The 18,085-nt window shown below is 54.0% G+C and overlaps 1 protein-coding gene across 5 annotated transcripts in view; it reads left to right on the forward strand.

The window, feature by feature from the left end:
* The window catches only part of ABCG1 (ATP binding cassette subfamily G member 1), a 69,424-nt gene that overhangs the window by 16,902 nt on the left and 34,437 nt on the right, over positions 1–18,085 (forward strand). For 3 of the 5 annotated variants that reach the window (XM_027584790.2, XM_027584788.2, XM_027584789.2), the window contains one exon: positions 4,423–4,666. In XM_027584790.2, coding sequence (XP_027440591.1) covers positions 4,423–4,666 — 244 coding nt within the window. Of the gene's footprint in view, positions 1–4,422; positions 4,667–4,843; positions 6,297–18,085 lie in introns of those variants that run through there. The other 2 variants (XM_027584792.2, XM_027584791.2) reach the window with 2 other exon arrangements.

Genomic DNA, 18,085 nt, shown 5'->3' on the forward strand with positions numbered 1-18,085 from the left:
CCTCCCTTCCCCATGAGCTGTGGGAAGAAGTTTCTATCTCTCATTGCGTGTCCCTGGGTGAAGAGCATGAACCAGCCTCACAGTGGCCTGAGGGGACTACTAGAGACCCTCCTCAGCTAAACAGGCAATTCTGTATGCTTGCATTTCAGTTGAAATCAGCACCCAAGAGAATATTCTCAGGAATGGCAGGCAGGAACAATTCCAAATAGGGTCTCCTCAGCATTCAACACCCATGAATGGCCTTACTATTATTTATCATTTATTATGCAGCACAAATTGTGTGTAGATGGGGAGGTCAAAGATAATGCTTGGAAAAGATAGGGAAACATACAACAAATGGGGAGCGCAGATGTATTTGCTTCATTTTTAATGAGCTCAGGAGGCTAAGGACAAACTAGCTGTAACCTACATTGCCGGCCGCTCTCATCTGAGGATGTTCCCAGAGAGCTGGTCTATTTCAGAATGACAGCCGCTGCCTCCCATCATCCAAGGTTTCATGATTTTATTAATTGGGCAAGGTCACTGGACACCTGTGGAAGAAAGGTGGCTAATGGTATGCACCACTTCGGTGTCAGTTTCTTTGTGGGGGCGGGATTGTCTGGTTTCCTCAGCTTCTCGTGGCTTTTCCTCTAATGGGCGGGGGCCGGGATGACCCAGGGTCACCTACAACTTGCCTCTAGAAAGCTAAGCAATGTTCAAGTGCTGTTAAGGGCACTGGCTGAGACAACAGGGCTCGGAGCAGAAGCCACACAGAGCTGGACCCTGGCTTGGCTACTCATTAACCTTGGGTCTTGGGCAGGAGGCAGTCTCTGTGTCTTAGAGCCCAACTCAAAACGGAGTGGGGGATGGTGACACCCCCCCCCTCCCGCTTGGTGCAGAGATAGTAAGAGGCATCCTCTCTGCAGCCTAGACTTTACTGGGTACAGGTCATTGCCGAATCAATAGTCACTGTTGTTTATGATCACTCACCTAGTATGCGGGAGGCATTATTTAATACTTAAATAATGAGTACTTGATTCTGCCTCCTCCCTCCCTCTCTCCCAGGTCGGTTTAGTCACCCAGCTTTGTCCTACTGCCCTGTCCACTTGCCTCCGTTCCCACCACCACTAGCTGGCTAAGGCCACTGTCACCCTCCCATCTGCACGTTGCCACAGGAGATGGTTTTTAATTACAGTTTCGGGTCCATTACCTCCATTTCAGATCCCTTGGTGCCCCCCAAGACTTCTAGATAAAGTGCAAAACCCTTCACAGGGTTTACGAGTGCTTCACATGCAGACCCCATGTGTCTCCAGTTTCCTCTGACTCTCCCTCCCTCCTGCCCTCCCACCCGAAATCGAAATCAGAGCTCCAGCCTCTGAATTTCTCTCAGATCTCCCGATGTTCCACTCCCTCCTGCTGCTGAGCCTTTGCACAGGCTGTTCCCTTGCAGGGACCCTCCTCCCACCCCACCTGGTCTCATTCTAGCTCTGGTCTCAGGGCATTGTGACTGCCCGCATTCTTGCCTGGAGCCCAGCCTTGAATGGGGAGCTTGCTGAGGCCACAGGCCTTGTCTGCCTGGCTGACTGCTGATCCCCAGGGCTTTGCTGGGGGCTCTCATTCCTGAATGAGTGAGTGAGCGAGAGAAGAGATAGGCTTGGAGTCCAGACCCACATCATGACACGGGTTGAGGATCTGCCGCAGTCCTGTGGTGGGTGCCAGGGAGAGGGGCTGCGGTCTGGTTGGGCCATGGCGGCTGGGATGTCAGGGAGGAGGTCCTGGGGGCCACCACTGGTGAGGAACTGCTGGATGCTCCCTGCTCCCAGCTGAACGCCCACGGTTGGAGCCGGGTCTGCCCGCAGGATGTGGGTTTGGAAGCAGACATTTAGGCTTTCCGCGGAGGTGGCGGGTGTGTGGGGGGGGGGCATGGGCTTCAGGGACCAGGCCTGGAGCTCCCTGTCTTCCCCACTGCTCTCTCCACTAAGCCCCGGCGCACCGATGGAGTCAAAGCCGGGGCTGTGAAGCTGGAAGAACGGCACGTGCCCCCAACGGGCAGGATGAGTGGGCAGAGGGGTGGCGCTCGGCGCCCGCTGTAGGTGCTGGAGAGGCGTTGAACGTGTGGCCGAGCTCGGGCGGGGCCTGCCGTCATCCCTTCAAGGGGCCCCAGCACGGAAGGCAGTGGGCGAAGTCACGGCAGACAGAGGCCACGTCCTGCAGCAACCCCTGCGGAGCGGAGAGGTCCTGAGGAGTCCGTGCCGGGCAGACACAAGCCTTCCCTGCCTCTGCCTCGGGAATGTAGGAACCTACTTATGTTTGCGTGTGAAATGTTTCACATGCTCGGTGCGAGCAGCAAGCCGAGCTTAATTTTCTCAGTTTTACTTTGCACTTTAATTTTTATCCACAGAATGTTATAGTCCGTGAGCTAAGTTTTGATTTGGTTAAGCTTCTCAGAGGTAGGAGATGCCTGGGAGGGCTGTGTGTGTATGTCTTTTACTTAAAGAGCAAAGCAACATTTTCAAACATGACGAGAACCAGAAATCCTTGTGCCCACATCTCCCCTGGCCCTACGTGTGCGTCTAAATATTCGCAACCCTCAGGCCCTCCAAGATTTTTTTTAAAAGATGTATTTATTTATTGTTTTAGAGAGGGGGGAGGGGTGGAGGCAGAGGGAGAGAGAGAATCTCAAGCAGACTCCCCGCTGAGCGAGGAGCCCGATGTGGGGTTCCATCTCACGACCCTGAGACCAGAACCTGAGCTGAAATCAAGAGTCCGGCTGAGCCACCCAGGCGCCCCAGCCCTCCAAGATTTTTGAGCCTTTCTTTTCTTGTCTTTTCTTTTTTAAGATCTTATTTATTTATTTGACGGAGAGATAGAGAGCACAAGTAGGCAGAGGGAGAGGGAGAAGCAGGCTCTCCGCCAAGCAGGGAGCCGGATGTGGGGCTGGATCCCAGGACCCCAGGATTATGACCTGAGCCGAAGGCAGCCGCTTAACCGACTGAGCCACCCAGGCGCCCCGATTTTTGAGCCTTTCAATACCACGATGTTATAAATAATGCCAGGTCGGGGCGCCTGGGTGGCTCAGTTGTTAAGCGTCTGCCTTTGGCTCAGGTCATGATCCCGGGGCCCTGGGATCGAGCCCCGCATCGGGCTCCCTGCTCGGCGGGAAGCCTGCTTCTCCCTCTCCCACTGCCCCTGCTTGTGTTCCCTCTCTCTGTGTGTCTCTCTCTGTCAAGTAAATAAATAAAATCTTAAAAAAACAAATAAAAGAAATAATGCCAGGTCTTCAACGGTATAGTCATGGACCCTAACGAGGGCGCTTTAGTGGGGGAAGAGCAGTGTGTCTGCAGTCCTATGGCAGGCAGAAGGGCCTGGATCATCAGAGAGGGTTATCGATGGGCTCTCCCAATCAGGCAGATGGTCCTCAACCCTATGGAGGAGAGGTGCCAAAGGCCCACACTTTCGGCACTGGGGAATGTTCTCTTTGGATTCGAGAGACAGCCAGGAAAAGTGCAGCATAATCTTTGTCCACCCCAGGGTTCTTCTGTGCTTTGGAGGTACCTGAGGCACATCGATCCGCTCAGCGTTGCCAAGCCATTAGATAAGGATATTCCTTACTTTGCATAAATACTTTTGGTTCTTGGCATATCTGTAACAGTTCGGTTGACTCCCAGTGGAAGCTTCCAAAAGCCAACGTCGCTACAAAATATCAGGTCCTCTGGTGTTCGGGTGGGAGGGACACCTCCTTTTTTGGTGACTCAATTTGGGGATCAATTCTGCCCCTCACCTGATTGTAGGGCTCAGAACGAGCTCCAGAAAGCGCCTGTGTCTCCATTTCCTCGTGTGTATAACAGAGAGAGAGAGAAAAAAATCAACCTTTCCAACTTTCCAGCGCTATTAGGAAGAGACAGTGAGAGGCAGGGTTGGAAGTGAGTTGGAAAATTTGCAAGGAAGGCACAAGGCCGATTCCCACAAACCCCAGCAGTTTGAGTGGAGTCATGCCTCTTGGGAAATGTTTATGAGCTTCCACAGGAAGGCACGAAAAGAGCTCATTTTAAGTAAAACTCTTTCAGTTACGCATTTCCTAGGGACCCCCGTGCATCTTTACTGGGTCTCTGAATGAGCGTTCTCACTGTAAATAGTTAATTTTTTATGGTGGCCGGTGTTTGACCCTTCGAGACAAGCAAGGGGTTTATTATAGTTTTGTGAGTCGATTTGATGACTCCACAGTGAGACTTCGGTAGATTAGTCTAATATTCTACCTTAGGCACATATATATATTTTTTAATAGAAGCAGCAGCGATGGCTAGAGATGACAAATCCCTCCGGGTAAGCACGTGGCGGATAGTCGATGACCACGAGCCTCATGGCTGGGTCCCTGGTGCCCTTCCCTTCGCGGAGCTCCTAACCTCTCTTGGTGCTTCCTCTGCTTCCTCCCCGTTTTTCTAGAATACCAGCAGTTACTCCACAGCCATGACAGAGCCCAAGTCCGTGTGCGTCTCGGTGGATGAGGTGGTCTCCGGCCACACGGAAGCCTCCGAGACGGACCTGCTGAACGGACATCTGAAAAAGGTGGACAACAACCTCACGGAAGCCCAACGCTTTTCTTCCCTGCCGCGCAGGGCAGCCGTGAACATCGAGTTCAAGGACCTCTCCTACTCAGTCCCGGAAGGACCCTGGTGGAGGAAGAAAGGTAGGGAGGGCTGCTGTGTGTGCTGGGGGCGGGCGGCGCCTATGGGGGGAGGCGGCCGGTGGGCTGGGACAGTTGGGGGGCTGGAAGTCGGGGGTCTGCCCAGTCTCGTCGCTGCCACTGCGGCCAATTTCTTGACTGGCTCTGTGCCCGACTGGTCCTCACCTCTAACGCGAACAGGCTGGATGAGAGGACCCCAGATTGATGGTGGCTCTTCAGTCGTGGTAGGAAGACAGGGACTGTCACGAAGGCCGGCCAGCATCCGCCTGTGCTGGCTGCCAGCGCGGGCTCGGCCCTCTTCGCCGGATGCCCCTCACGTTGGTCTTTCAAGAGGACACGATTTCTTACTGTTCCGGAGGGCAAAGGAAGGGAGGTGCTTCTCCCAAGTTTGAAGTCCAAAGTAGCCGGTGACCTAGAGCGGCCTCTCCGGCTGCCGATCGTCTACATTATGGGTGGTGCCGATGGGCTATAAATAGACTGTTGTCAAATGAGCCACGGAAATGAAAATACAAGAGAGAGAGGATGGGACTGGGAGGCTCTGGAGTTTGCCACCGTTTGCTGCGTGTTCACGGGATTTGGTGACCGATGCCGGTATTTGGAGTTTTTTTAGCCACCTGGATGTTCCTGTGCTAGCTCGAGATTTCCAAAGTGTGTAGAGTTAATGCTTCCCTGGGTTGGTGTTTTGCTTTGTTTTGTTTTTTTCCAGCCTGACCTATGTGCCCATCCTGCACCCCCCTTTCAGGCGGGTGGGGGGCAGTTGGGAGACGGCATGTCCCACGTCCCCCAGGAACAACAGCCTGTGGCTTCTCATGAGCCTTTACAACTACGGGGACATCTGTGAGGAATCTGGAACAAGGACAGTGAGCCGGGTACCGCTGGCCTATTGTATGTTAGGACTCTCAACTGAAATCCAGAGTCAGACCTTCCTTCTTTTCAAGGCAGACCCACCAAGACTTTTTTAGATTTCATGATCCTGTCTTTTCCCGCTATTACCTTCATTTTGTTCTCCTACTCCCTTGAAGCTAAGCTGTTGAGGTTGTTGGCATGGACGCTCTGGGCTTCCTTGTGACCATGGTGCTGGACTCTTGATGGACCGGCCCCTGGGACCTGCTCGCCACGTTAGTTACCAGATGACTTTATGTCTGTTTGTACAAGTAGGAACACATCCTGAGCTTTATCAGTGGCCGGCTGTATGCTGCCATCTGATACTTACATTGTCAGAGTTTGCCAGCCAGTGTTGTAAAGAAAGAAAGCCCGTGGCAGGCTCAGGGTTGGGCCCGTTTGTGTGAGCCCATTGAAGTTTCAACACAGGCTTATAGCCTTTTCCTTCTCACCGTGAAAGAAAAACCTTGGGGAAAAACTTGCTGAGCCACCAGGAGGACCTTGTTGTTTTGGCTCGGTTGGTCTAGAAGGACAAACTGTGGCAGGCCTTCGAGAGGCAGAGGTCGATTCCAGCACGTCTGTTACGTGTGGCCGCGGAAATGGTCGTGAGGCTTGGATGGGTGTCCTGGACAGTGAAGGTGCCACGCAGACCAGGCATGCAAACACTGGAAAACGGAGGCAGAATCTCGTTTTGACATCTAATACAGCAAGCGTTCATGGTTTGCAAGTGGAGAACAGCATTTCCTATTAGGTAAGGGGCTTGTGAATCCCATACTCTACGTGTTAGAGCTGGTCCCGCTAATTGTCCAAGTTAGCCAGTGGTGACGGCCTCTTCATTAGTGAGGGAGGGGCCACCCCTGCCCATTCCCAGTAGCCCCCTTGGAAGCTCCACCCAGGTGGCCTCCAGACAGACACTTGCCCTACAGTAACCTGTGTGGGCTCAGGAGGGGAGGAGCAGGAAGTGGGCCCCACGGGACGTGCCGGTGAGTCACAGATGGTTAGGGCCAGAGGGGAAATGGGCATGATCGGCCTGGTGTGTCCCGGTTGCTGGCTTCTGAACCAGTGGGGCCTGATACCTCTGTCTGGCTTCCTTCCCTGCCCCCCTCAGCAGCACCTGTTTCCGCTTTGCTCCCCCAGCCCTGCCCCCGCTGGGCGCCCCATCATTTCCTTTGTTCTAGGTACCCTGCAATTCAGAATTTAGATGGCTTTCCACTCCCCATAAATTTAAGGTGGGAAATGCTTCTCAGGAAAGGAAACTAGTGGTGGAGGGCCTTGCCCATGACCCCGAGCTCGTCAGCCAGGCCGTTGCTAACTTTGCGGCCCGCCTGGGTGCCCATGCCTCGCCTGATGCAGGGCCTCAGGGAAGCAGCGCCGCCCCTAGAGGCTTGCTGCCCACGGCGGCTTGGCGGCTTGGCTGCCGCGTTAGGCTGCAAGCTGCAGGCAGGGCCAGAGTTTCCAGAACGAGGGAAGGTAGCTGCTGATGCAGCTCATGCTCACTGCGTCATTACCGTCAGGCTCTTGAGCGCTACATCCAGTAGGCTCGGGGCGTGGGGACTGTACCTCCCCAACTAAGAGGCCCCCCGGACAAATCACAAAAGTAGGCATGAAACCTGGAACCCGGCATCGGGGCTGCCCCAGGGAAGTCCCTGGGCCGGTACCCGTGCATCTGCCTTTCCCACCCGGTTCACCACACCCTCCTTGGCGAGACCCCTCCTTGCTGGGGTCCCGCTCCTTTGCCCTCAGTGTGGGATCCTGCCTTTCCTGCTTTTGTTCCTCTGATTGCTGGCAACTGCCTCAGCCCCCAGCCATGATTCGGTTAAGCTGAGAAGTCACACCCAGCCACTCTGCGCATCCCGGTTTCTCACTGTGGCCATTGTGAATCTGGCACCACCTCTGTGTGAGGCCACGTGTGGCCACCTTCGGGACAGGGGCTCTTTCCCTTACCTCTCTCGCCATATTAGTTTTGCTGACTTTTTTTTTTTTTTTTAAGGTTTATTTCTTTTAGAGAGAGGAAGGGAGAGAGCGGCAGTGGGGGAAGGGAGAGAATCTCAAGCAGACTCTGTGCTGAGTGTGGAGCCCAACGTGGGGCTCAATCTCACGACCCTGAGGTCATGACCTGAGCTGAAACCAAGTCAGACTTAACCGACTGCACCACCCAGGCGCCCCTGTGGGGTTTTTTAATCGTTGAGAATTCAGCTTTCTGTGTTGAACTCCCTGTGGTGATCACACGGCCTGCATGTCCTGGCATTTCCGGGACGTGAGTTCCTGGAGGGCCCAGCTCCAGAGAGCCGCGGTGATGGTGCACGGTCAGAGCCAAGGCTGGACCCGCGGTCCAACTCCTGCTCCAGATCTCTTTCCATCACAAAGACCCTGGGCCACTCCGTACATCCCAGGGCAGGCTCTTTCTCCCACGGCTTCTCCCAGAACCAGGCGCTGGGGCCCGGCTCGACACAGAACGCTGCAGCAAAGCTTGGCGATGCGAACGGAGTTATATTTTAAACTCCTACACGATCACTTTAAAGAAAGAGAGTGTCCTAATGCTTGGCAAAAAGGTGGCAGGTGAATCTGTGACATCGTTGGTAAGATGTCAGGCGCCGGTTCTTGAAAACCCTCGAGTGGGACGATTGCCAAGCATTGAATACGGAGTTTAACAAACATCTCTACATTTTCAATTGTAGTAACGTTTTCACCATATGATTAATGATGTCTTTGGAGGAAAAGCTAGATCATATAATAGATTCCTAGCAGAGAACATAATTGTGAAAGAAAGTGTTCTCCCGAGAACAGAGTGCACTCCAAGGATAATTTCACCGGCTTCTGATGCAGTAATTACTTTCCCCCAAGGAGTGCACTCATGTAGCACAAGCTGACAGGACAAATGACCTGGAAGAGAGTGGACTTTGGCCCGGTCACACTAGCCACTGTGTCAGGGATGTGTCGGGACAGAGGCCCTCAGTCACCCTCAGTGTGACTCACTTTGAAAGCGGCTTCCGTTCCTGTAAAGACACAGTGTTGGGGATATTTGGGACCCCTGATTAAGAACAGAATCCACATCATGAAATTCTCCGGTGAACACGCCGTGACCACATTTTACACTTAAACAGCACTTCCAGGCTTTCAGAGCTGGTTCACACAGCGCTCTCGTCAGGATGGGACCCATCACAACGAACAAGAAGAATACTTGGCGTACTGGATAACGCTGCTCCCCAAGGAGACCCGAGTAGTTTCCATCTGGATAGTTAAAGCAGTTGGTGAGGCCGCTTGGCTCAGGGGCCAATTCTGCCCTCTCTCCGCATGGGATACATGAGGTTCAGAGGCAGGGCCCAGGTCCCAGGAGCACAGAACATGGCAATTGAAAAGCGGGTCGGTACAATTTGGGGCCAAGACCCAACGAGACACCTGGTAAGCCCCTGGCCCCAAGGCGGCACACCTCGGACCACTGTGGCCTGGGGGTGTTACGCCCCATTTGATGAAGCCGTTAGGCACTGCCTTGACCGTTAATGCTGACAGATTTCCCTTTTTAACCGATCTGTGGGGACGTTAGTCCCCTTCGCCATTCATAAGGACCCAGAAAGAATCCCCTGAGCCTTTGGAGAAGCTCTCGCCCTCCAGTCCCCTCGCCAGGGAGGTGAGCTGATGCGTATGGCATGCTTTCACACAGACAGGTGACATGATTCTTAGAAATTAAATACACCTCCCATGATTACCTGGTGACAAAGTTCAGGTTGAGAAGGAAAGGAATCCTATCTGGGGCTTTAGAGAGTTTTCTTTACCACTCCTGAGCCTGGCACTTGTCTCAGCATGGTGATTCTTATGGAATGGAATAGCACGGGCTTACTCTGAAACCCTACCTCCCAGCCTTGGCCGCACTAAATTACCAGGAAGCAGTTAAGACATTCTGGGCGGATCCACATCGGATTATCGGTCCTGGTTTGCATCTAAGCTTTAAAAAAATGCGTTTCTCAAATTAAAGTTTGCTTTCTCTTAATTTCCAAAGCTACCTCCCAGGGCCTGCCATGACAGCCTGGCTAAAATGAGTGGAATGTGCCACTAATAAATCCCTTTCAGGAATTCCATTAAGGGAAGACTGGATCCCAACCAAGCGCTGGGCTGGCTCGATGCAGCCCACAGGGGCAGGGATGGGGAGCGAAGGCCGCAAGAGGAGGACCGTGGGGAGCCCATGGCAGCTGTAGGTTTGCAGAGGGCTGGGGCTGCTCAGGCTCAAGGGGGCTTATATATTCCACAGTATGAATGAACGGCTTTTGTGCTTCTTGGGGACCATCACGCTAAGGTGGATTTTCTTTGGGGTACAAAAGAAGATTGTTTCGAATACTTTGCCTTTGTGTTTATTTGAGGCGGTAGCTAGTCTTCCAGTACAGTGTTGGTGAGACTATACCTTGCTCACAAGGGCTCCTTGCTTGAGGCTGGGGCTTTTACAAAGGAAGCCCAATGGCCCTATGTTGCCGTGGAGAGCCCAGACGCTGGAACGCTCCTCCCTTCCCCTCTGGGGCCACTTCTTAGGTCCTCAGTACTTGGTAGCTCCCTGGGGCAGGCAGGCAGGCCACCCACTCAGGCCCTATGGTGATGAGGTCTTCTAGAACAGTTTTGATCTTCTGCTTCCTAGGCTTTGAAAGAGGCTTTGAAAACATGTTGAGGATGGGCCGGCTCTCCAACAGAATCACAAGAGGGGAACGCATAGTGACCACGATCAATACCAGAGGGGTTGCTAGTTTACAAGGAGAATGTTAACATCCAAGAGTCTCGATGCTCCCCTTCTCGATACCCTGCATGGAAGCCCAACCATCCCCAGCTGGGACCTGCCATCAGGTGCACAAGGCAAAGGTGTGGCACCGTCAGGCGGATGGCCCCTGCAGACCTGGCTTCAGTGGCCCAGCCAACATTGGCCTTGAGGTTTCCTTTTCTCCTCCACTTCCATGGCTGGCCACCCTGTCACCTTCCCATCTGCATCTTCTCTATTCGGGCACACTTGCCTTTTGCCATTTTCCCGGAGAGTTTGCTTGTTCTTGAGCCATCCGGTATCCTCGGGGAGACTTCGCAGGGCTGTGCTCTGTTCAGTGGGGCGCTAGCGTCACTGTCTCACTTTTTGAAGACATTCTTGCCACGCTCATTTTTCACCTGCCAGGTGGGTGCCCTCCTACCCTCCTTTAACACCCCAGATATGTTCATATCGTGAGAACTGCACGTTCTGGAGCTCAAGTCCTCTGTTATAAACCAGAACCTAATCTTCAGAGGCAAAGAAATAACCCAAGGTGACATTTTGCCGAACATGAAACCATTTCTGTTGTTTATAAATTGGCAGAAAGAAATGTTTAGTAAGCATACACCTGCTCTTTTTGAGTTCAGTTCTGGAATCAACAGATTTACTTATTTAAGGAACAAAGGTAACCACGTGGTCAGGGTAAATCTGACCCGTCCCATCCAGGGGTTTGTAGAAAGGAGGTGCATTCTCTATCAAATCCGTGCTGACCAGCTTCCAAAACCTTTGTAGGAAAGCTTACCTTCAAATGAAATCTATCTAATACTGAGTGTTTGGCTGATAATATGAGAAAAGGCACCAAGAGGAGTTTTCAGGGTTAAGGGTGGAGGCTGGTGTGCCTGCAGGAGCCAGTCTGACCCCAGCCATTAGCTTCACTTCTTACTCTTCAGCTGTGTTGTCAGCCACCTGCGGCCCGCTCTATGAGCGGCATTCTGTGTCAACATGAAGACATGACAGAGTGACTTCAAGACTCTTGTTATGTCCAACTGAGACCTATATTTAGAGTCCAAATCTTGGAGGCCCACAGGGGCCTCAAAGCTCCCTTAGTCTGACCTCCCCCCGGTGGAGCAACTCTTCTTGCTGCTTCCCCACCAACGGGCGGCCGGCCTCGGTCTGGGCGCTTGCCATCTCCCCGCGCAGCCAGGTCCTTGCTTGCACATGGTGATTCTTAGAAAAAGCTTCTGTCTGTGGAGCTGAAACTGAATTTGAGTTCATCTGTTGATCCCAGTTCCGCTTTTTGGAACTTTGCAAAAACACTTATCATCTTGGTCTTGAAATAAGGTCACAAATTAGGAAGAGAAAAGCCTAACCAAGTACAAAACAATAATCGCATGCATCAAGACCCAGGGCCACCTGAGAAGGAAGACACAGAAGCATGTGGCCCCTAGAGGAAAGGAGGCTCGAGTCCCCCTTTGGGCGTGGGCATCACAATGGCATCCCTGGGGGGCAGGGCCGTGAGCAGAGCTCGTGCTCTCCGTCCCTCAACTGAGGAGTGGAGCTTCACAGACGAAGAGAACGTGAGGCCGTCTTTCTGTTTCTTTTATTGTCATAAGGCAACAAAAAGTCCCCCACCTTCATATCTCAGTGGCCTGTCTTGAAACTGAATCTTTATAGCAGGAGTTTTATGGGATTTCTCACTTGTTATTTCTGCCCTCCCACTTTTTTAGGAGAAGTGCTTATTTATTTATTTATTTTTTAATGAAAAGATAACTGTTCCCTAAGCACATGCTGTTGGCTTTAGCACGCTGCATCCTAAAGGGCTCGCGGGAGAGTCATGGGGGCGTATCTGCACGGACATCTCACCCAGGAGTAAAAGAGGTTTCCAGGGAGGCAGATCTTGGATTCAGGCTTAAACCTCAAGTCGTAACTACCTGCCTCTCAACAAGCTCCACTGAGAACTCACCTCCTTTGGTCAAACGAAGTGTGTGAAATGTTCTTTGCCTGTGACATACACAACCCCAGGCCCTGGTCACAGCTGAGGCAGCGCAGAGGGCCTCCCTACCTCCCTGGGGAGGCGGTTCCCAGATTTCCTACGTGGGCTAGGCTGGGGGAGGGGGCAGTTTCCTTCTCTGGCCTGGGTAGGAACTCCCGGCCACCTGGCGGGGGGGGGGGGCGGGACCTGCACTGAGCACCTCTGCCTGTCCTCACCCTCCAGGATGGGGGTATCGGGCCACCTGCCCTGCACCTGCACGTTCCTTCCAAGGGCTGCGAGACTGGCTTGTTACCATAGAACGAATTCATTCTGGCCTGCACTTTCACCTGCACCTTCTCCGCAGAGTGAGGTTCTGGCCGCCAGCCTAGAGGAAGCTCTTCAGCGGGCTTTAAATACGGAGTGCCCCCCCCCCTTTCCCCGGCTGTACTGGGTCAACGCTGACTCCGCGGGGCTACTGCCCCGGGGGGTGAGGGGCGCGCTAGTCCCCGCTGTACGGGGGACGCACCTGCTCCCACATGCAGATCAGGCTGCGGGTCTGGGGGAGGCTGCCCGGAGGACTTTCGCGTGCCTTGGGAACCCTAAATTCTGAAGGGCTGCTAGAGCCGCGCACAGCCCGCCCCAAGCGCGCCCGCAGATGCGGGCGGGGCAAGTCCGCGCCGCCGCGCGTGCGCAGTGGCCGCCGCCCGCCCAGGCCGCCGCCCGCGCCGGGGTTACTCTCGGTCAACGCTCGCGGGTAACCTGGGCGGCGCGGCGGCATTGGCTGCGCGCGGGGCGCTGTTGCTAGGGGGAGCCGAGGGGCCGAGCGCGGGTGGGATGCTGCGGCCCTGCGGGCGGCCGGGTCTCCGCCTCCCCGGCCCGGCGCCCAGGTGCTCCTGGGACCCCCGGCGTGCAGACCCGGTGCTCCGCCGGGGCCCGACGAACACCTGCGCCGGGGCCGCGCGCGCTCCTGCCCAGGAGCCTGATTTGACTCCGGAGACGTCACTAAAATGGATCCGATGAATGGAGAGAATCTTCACTCGATGATTATTTTGATGTCCGTTTAAGCATAAGTGGGAGGCTCGGCCGGAGTGGGAACAGCACACAGACATTGAGAAAGGCCAACCGCAAGGAAACGGCGGGTGTCCTGTGTAGTGTCTGCGTTCTTGTCCTTGCAAAAGCTTTCATCATCGGCCTGGGGAGGGTTCACGAATTTTCCAGACTTCTCTTTAAAGTGGAGGGTGGCGCCATCAGGTCGCTGCCTTTGAGACGACCGACTTCTGAATCCCTATAAAATGTTCTTGTCTCCCATCCAAGTACTTGTCTCGTTTTGTTCCAGGCTCACCTGTAGGTGGGGCCGAGCAGGTTGGGCGGGAAGCACCGGCCCCAGCCGTGGCGCCCTCTCTACCGTCAGGTCAGCCTTTAAAAATGAGCAGGGCGGCTTCTGGAATCCTGGAATTCCCCTTAGGAATCCGGAGCGGGGGATCCAGTAAGCGGGCTGGAATCCGGAGGGCCAGGCTGCTGCCGGCCTGCCGCCTGCTGAGTCACTTCCATGCTGGGCGTGTCAGCCGGGCAAGGAGAAGTAACAGCAGAACTCAACCGTGTGTTTTCTGGAGTATCTAGTACACATTTTCGATGAACCCGCAAACGTGATGATAAACACAGCTTCTGCAGCTGGACCTGGGAATGGCCCGGTGGAATTGGGTGCCGTCTTTCACCTTCCCTGGGGACCGGGGCTTTCTCCAGACACATGCGGCTCCGGCGCATTTGGGCTTCATTTCGGTGTGCTATGAAACATTAAACACCCTCACTCATATGCTTTGCTCAACCCTTTGGGCTCCTGACCCAATGCAAGGAGACTAAGGACTAATGATTTTTCTCACAGTCTTGGGTTTTACTGGGTTGCTTATTTGATTTTGTGACTGTAGGGTTGACCTTTTTGTAAACCGACCTAAGGACCTACAGAGTTCCCAAGTCTCTGAGGTTCGCTGAGCTGAAGGTAGAATATACAGGAAATCAGAGATGGTGGTGGGTAAGTTTCATCACCATAAATTCCCTCTTAGGTCTTCTGGAGGATTTGCTGGTACGGAGGGTAAAAGTTTTTGCAAAAAGAAGGAAGCGCACATTTCTGATAACTGAGACGTTCCATTACTGTGAACAGTAAAATGCATGTTGCTAACATAAGATCATACCATATACAAAAGTCTGGTTGAAAAGTGGGGGGCCCAGGGTACGGGTAAAGGAAGCTTGCGGGTTTCCTGTTTCTAAGAGCTACATACCAGCTTGTCCAGAAAGTGGTTATGTCTTCAATGGTGTGAGCAGTGAGCCTTCTAACCTAATCTGCGTCTGGTCCTGCTTCCCTTAGGTTGTTAATGAACGTGCCGCACACTCTGGGCCAAAGCACCCCACTTTTCCTGCCTCTCATTTTTATCAGGCTCAGAGAGGAGGAATGATCGCGATCGTCTTGTCTCTTTCTCTGTTCATAGGAATGTTCTGTCTGTCTCGATTTTGGAATTGGGTATGTCTCAAGGGCTCCCCTTGGGCCCCCTCCGTCTTGTCTCCAGACTCTTCTCTCTGAGGCCACTCTGCAGGGGTAGCCAGGCAGAGTTTGCGTGGTCTTTTCCTGCACCACGCCCCCTGCCAGGAGCCTGCCTTGCCTCCCCAGGCTGGGGAAGCGTTGCCTTCATCCATCCTTCCCTCTGCGGCTTGTGCCTCCCATGGTCATGGCACTCAGCACACGATTTTGTGGTTTTCTTTCTCTCCACTTCCGAATAGGGCCTATGTCAGTTAGCCCTTATCCCTGCGGTCCTGCCCTGGGCCTGGCTCAGTGGGCGCTCACTGCCAACTGAATGAATGGACTAACAAAAGCCTAGGTCACCGTGGAGCATACGTTCTTCCTGGAAGAGATCTCAGGACAGCAGGAGCCTCGAGGAGATGGGACACCTGGATCTTCCCTGGCTGTGTGGCAGCCCGTGAGCCACATCTGGCCGACCACCTGGGAGGAGGGGCTGCTTGCGGTTTCCTTGGGTCAGCCCAGCCCACGGCCTCACCTTACAGCACCCTGGAGGGGCAGGTTGGCGGGCAGGTGGGCGACTGGGTGGTGGTAGGTCTGGATTCTGGGCCAGGCCAGGCAGCCTGCTCTTAGATCATGGCCACTCCCCTTATGAGCCACGTGGTGTTGGGCCTCAGTCCCGGCATCTGCAGAATGGGGTGAGGAGAGTACCAGCCTCAGGGGGTTGGAGCAGGGAGTAGCTAGGGCCCACCCACACCAGGCGCCGCACACAGCGGGGCGCATTTCAGCGCTGTAGGACGGACTTTGCCCACGTGCTGGCTTCTGTGTTCTTGGCTTCACTGAGGATCTTACTCATGAATGAGAGCAATGATACCAGCCTGTTTGTCTTCCCAGCAACCACACGGGAAGCTCTCCTTACCATTCCCTTGTGGCTCAGAGCAGTGAAGTTCTCTGTCCCCGAAACAGAGTGCCCTCCCTTACCCGGGACCCACGATCTCACGTCCCGATGCCCTGGGCTGTCTGCCCCGTCTGAGGAAGACCGTTGACAAGCATCCTGGGAGTTGTGCTCCAAGGGAATTTCTGTACTGTACCTTATCTAAGGCATCCGGGCTTCCTGCTCATGGTTATTATCAGGACTGACCCCCACCATTTCAGGGATGCGAACAGATACCTTATTTAAGGCTTGTGTGCCTCTGTAGATGAGCTAGGCAGAGGTTCCATTATTTCTGGGGGGTCTTTCGAGCACTTTCGGCTTGCCGGCTGATGCGGGTTGCATCGCTGAGACTACTGACACAGAGGCATCCACACTGTCCTGACAGGATGGAAATTTCCACCATAGGAACAATGTTCCCAGCAACATTACACTTCAGAATTTCGCTCAGGAGCGAGGTTCATGTGGGTTACCTTACGAGGGTGAGAGAGATATCAGGTGCTGCGCATGTTAGTCTTGTGGCTAGATTTTCATGGCTGCAAACTAAGGACGTCATGCCAACTGCTCGTGCACAGGCAGCCGTGGTGGGGCCGGCAGCCTCTCAGGCATGGGCTGTGATAGGCCGTGGTCTCGGCGTGGCGGCTGCATTGCCAGCATGTGGATCATGTTCTTGCATTTGCAGATAGTTAAGTGTGAAATCCTGTCAGGTTGTAGTTTTGTAAAAAATGCATATTCCTTCCTTTGAGTCATAAGTGAATGTGTAACAAGGCGGAGGTTAAGATGAACTGAGTGATACATGGGGCTTAGTTAGAATCTTCTTTCTTTCTTTCTCCTTCTCTCTTTCTTTTAATAAAAGGACCGCAGGTCCTGCACCTTCTAGCAACATGCGCTCTGTGGAGGAGGACTGGGCTTGGGAATGTGGGCTCCAGAATAAGGGAGTGTGTGTTCGAAGCCCGGCTCTACCACCTATGGGCTGGGCAGCTGGATGGGTTACCTCACCTCCCTGTGAAAGGCCCATCGTCATCACCACCATCATTATCCATCTCATGGAATCAAATGACTTCATACATAGGAAGTGCTGTGCCCAACATGTAGTGGGTTTTTTTTTTTTTAAGATTTTATTTATTTGGAAGAAAGAAAGAGTGGGGGTAGGTATAGAGGCAGAGGGAGGGAGACAGAAACCCAAGCAGAATCCCTGCTGTGTGTGGAGCAGACATGGGGCTCGATCCCATGACCCTGACATCACGATCTGAGCCGAAACCAAGAACTGGATGCTCAACCGACTGCGCCACCCAGGTGCCCCCCCCCCCCAACATGTAGTGTTTAATAAACAGTAGCTACAATCCTTATGAATGGTTTTATATGTGCTGTACTAATATAATCACAGTAGCCTAGAATCAATAGGCTGGATCAAAGCCATTTGGTTATCATTCTAAAACTAAGTTTGGGGTAAAAATCTTAGGCTTTAAAAATAAGAGCAGCAGAGCTGGTTCCCGGTGACGCGTCACAGCCACGAGCTCGCACGCCCCTCACCTCGGCCTCACGGGGGAGGGGAGGGGAGCCGCGTGGGACAGCCGCGGTCATGGGTTGTAGATCTTGTCTTAGAGGGAGGGTTGAGCCTTGTGTAGCCACCTTGGGCTGCAGGGCACCGGCGTGGGTAGAACGGGAGGGTGGCGGCATGACCTGCCTCGCCGCATCCCCAACACCATGTGGGGCCGTGTGTCCACGTCACTGATGACGGAACCGTGTAAGTGACAGGTTCAGAGTTCCTGCGGGGGTCACTGAGACCCCAGCTGGAATCGAGGCCGGCCTGGCCGACCCGCACGCTCCTCCTCTTTGCCCTTGGTCGTGTGAAGCAGATCCAGTGACCCACCGAGGCCCACTTCGTCAACTCCCTACATGAAAACGTTTCCTTCCTTCACGCGTGTGCCCTAAAGCCCTGTTTCCAGGGAGAACGAGGCAGCATGGTCAGAACAGACTCTCCTAGGCGTGTGCACAGCTGTGACAGGTGTGGGCGACACTCACTCCCCCAAGTGACCCGGGGTGGAGAGGGGCCGTGGGCGGGGGGGGGGGGTAAGTCAGCCGCTTTGTCACTTTGTCAGCACAGGGCATGGTAGATTGGCCAGAGAGCAGGGGTCTGGGGGCCCGGAACGGCCTGGGAGGACCACTCTGGCCGTCTGGTGGCCCTACACTCACTGTGACACCTTTGCCCACCTTCAAAAGTCACTGCCTCTCAGGACGCTGGGCAGCCGGGTTTCATGCAAACTAGTGCAAAATGGACGTTCTTTGCTGTCCCGTCAGTGAGCTCGCTGTCACGTGAAAAGGGAGGACATGTTAGGCCTGTGTTTCTACTGGGGGTTTGAAAATCTGTAGGGCTTTAGGAGGGTGGGACGAGGGCGCAGGGGCTGCTC

This window comes from Zalophus californianus, chromosome 1, assembly GCF_009762305.2.
Source record: "Zalophus californianus isolate mZalCal1 chromosome 1, mZalCal1.pri.v2, whole genome shotgun sequence".
In the NCBI taxonomy this organism is placed as follows: domain Eukaryota; kingdom Metazoa; phylum Chordata; class Mammalia; order Carnivora; family Otariidae; genus Zalophus; species Zalophus californianus.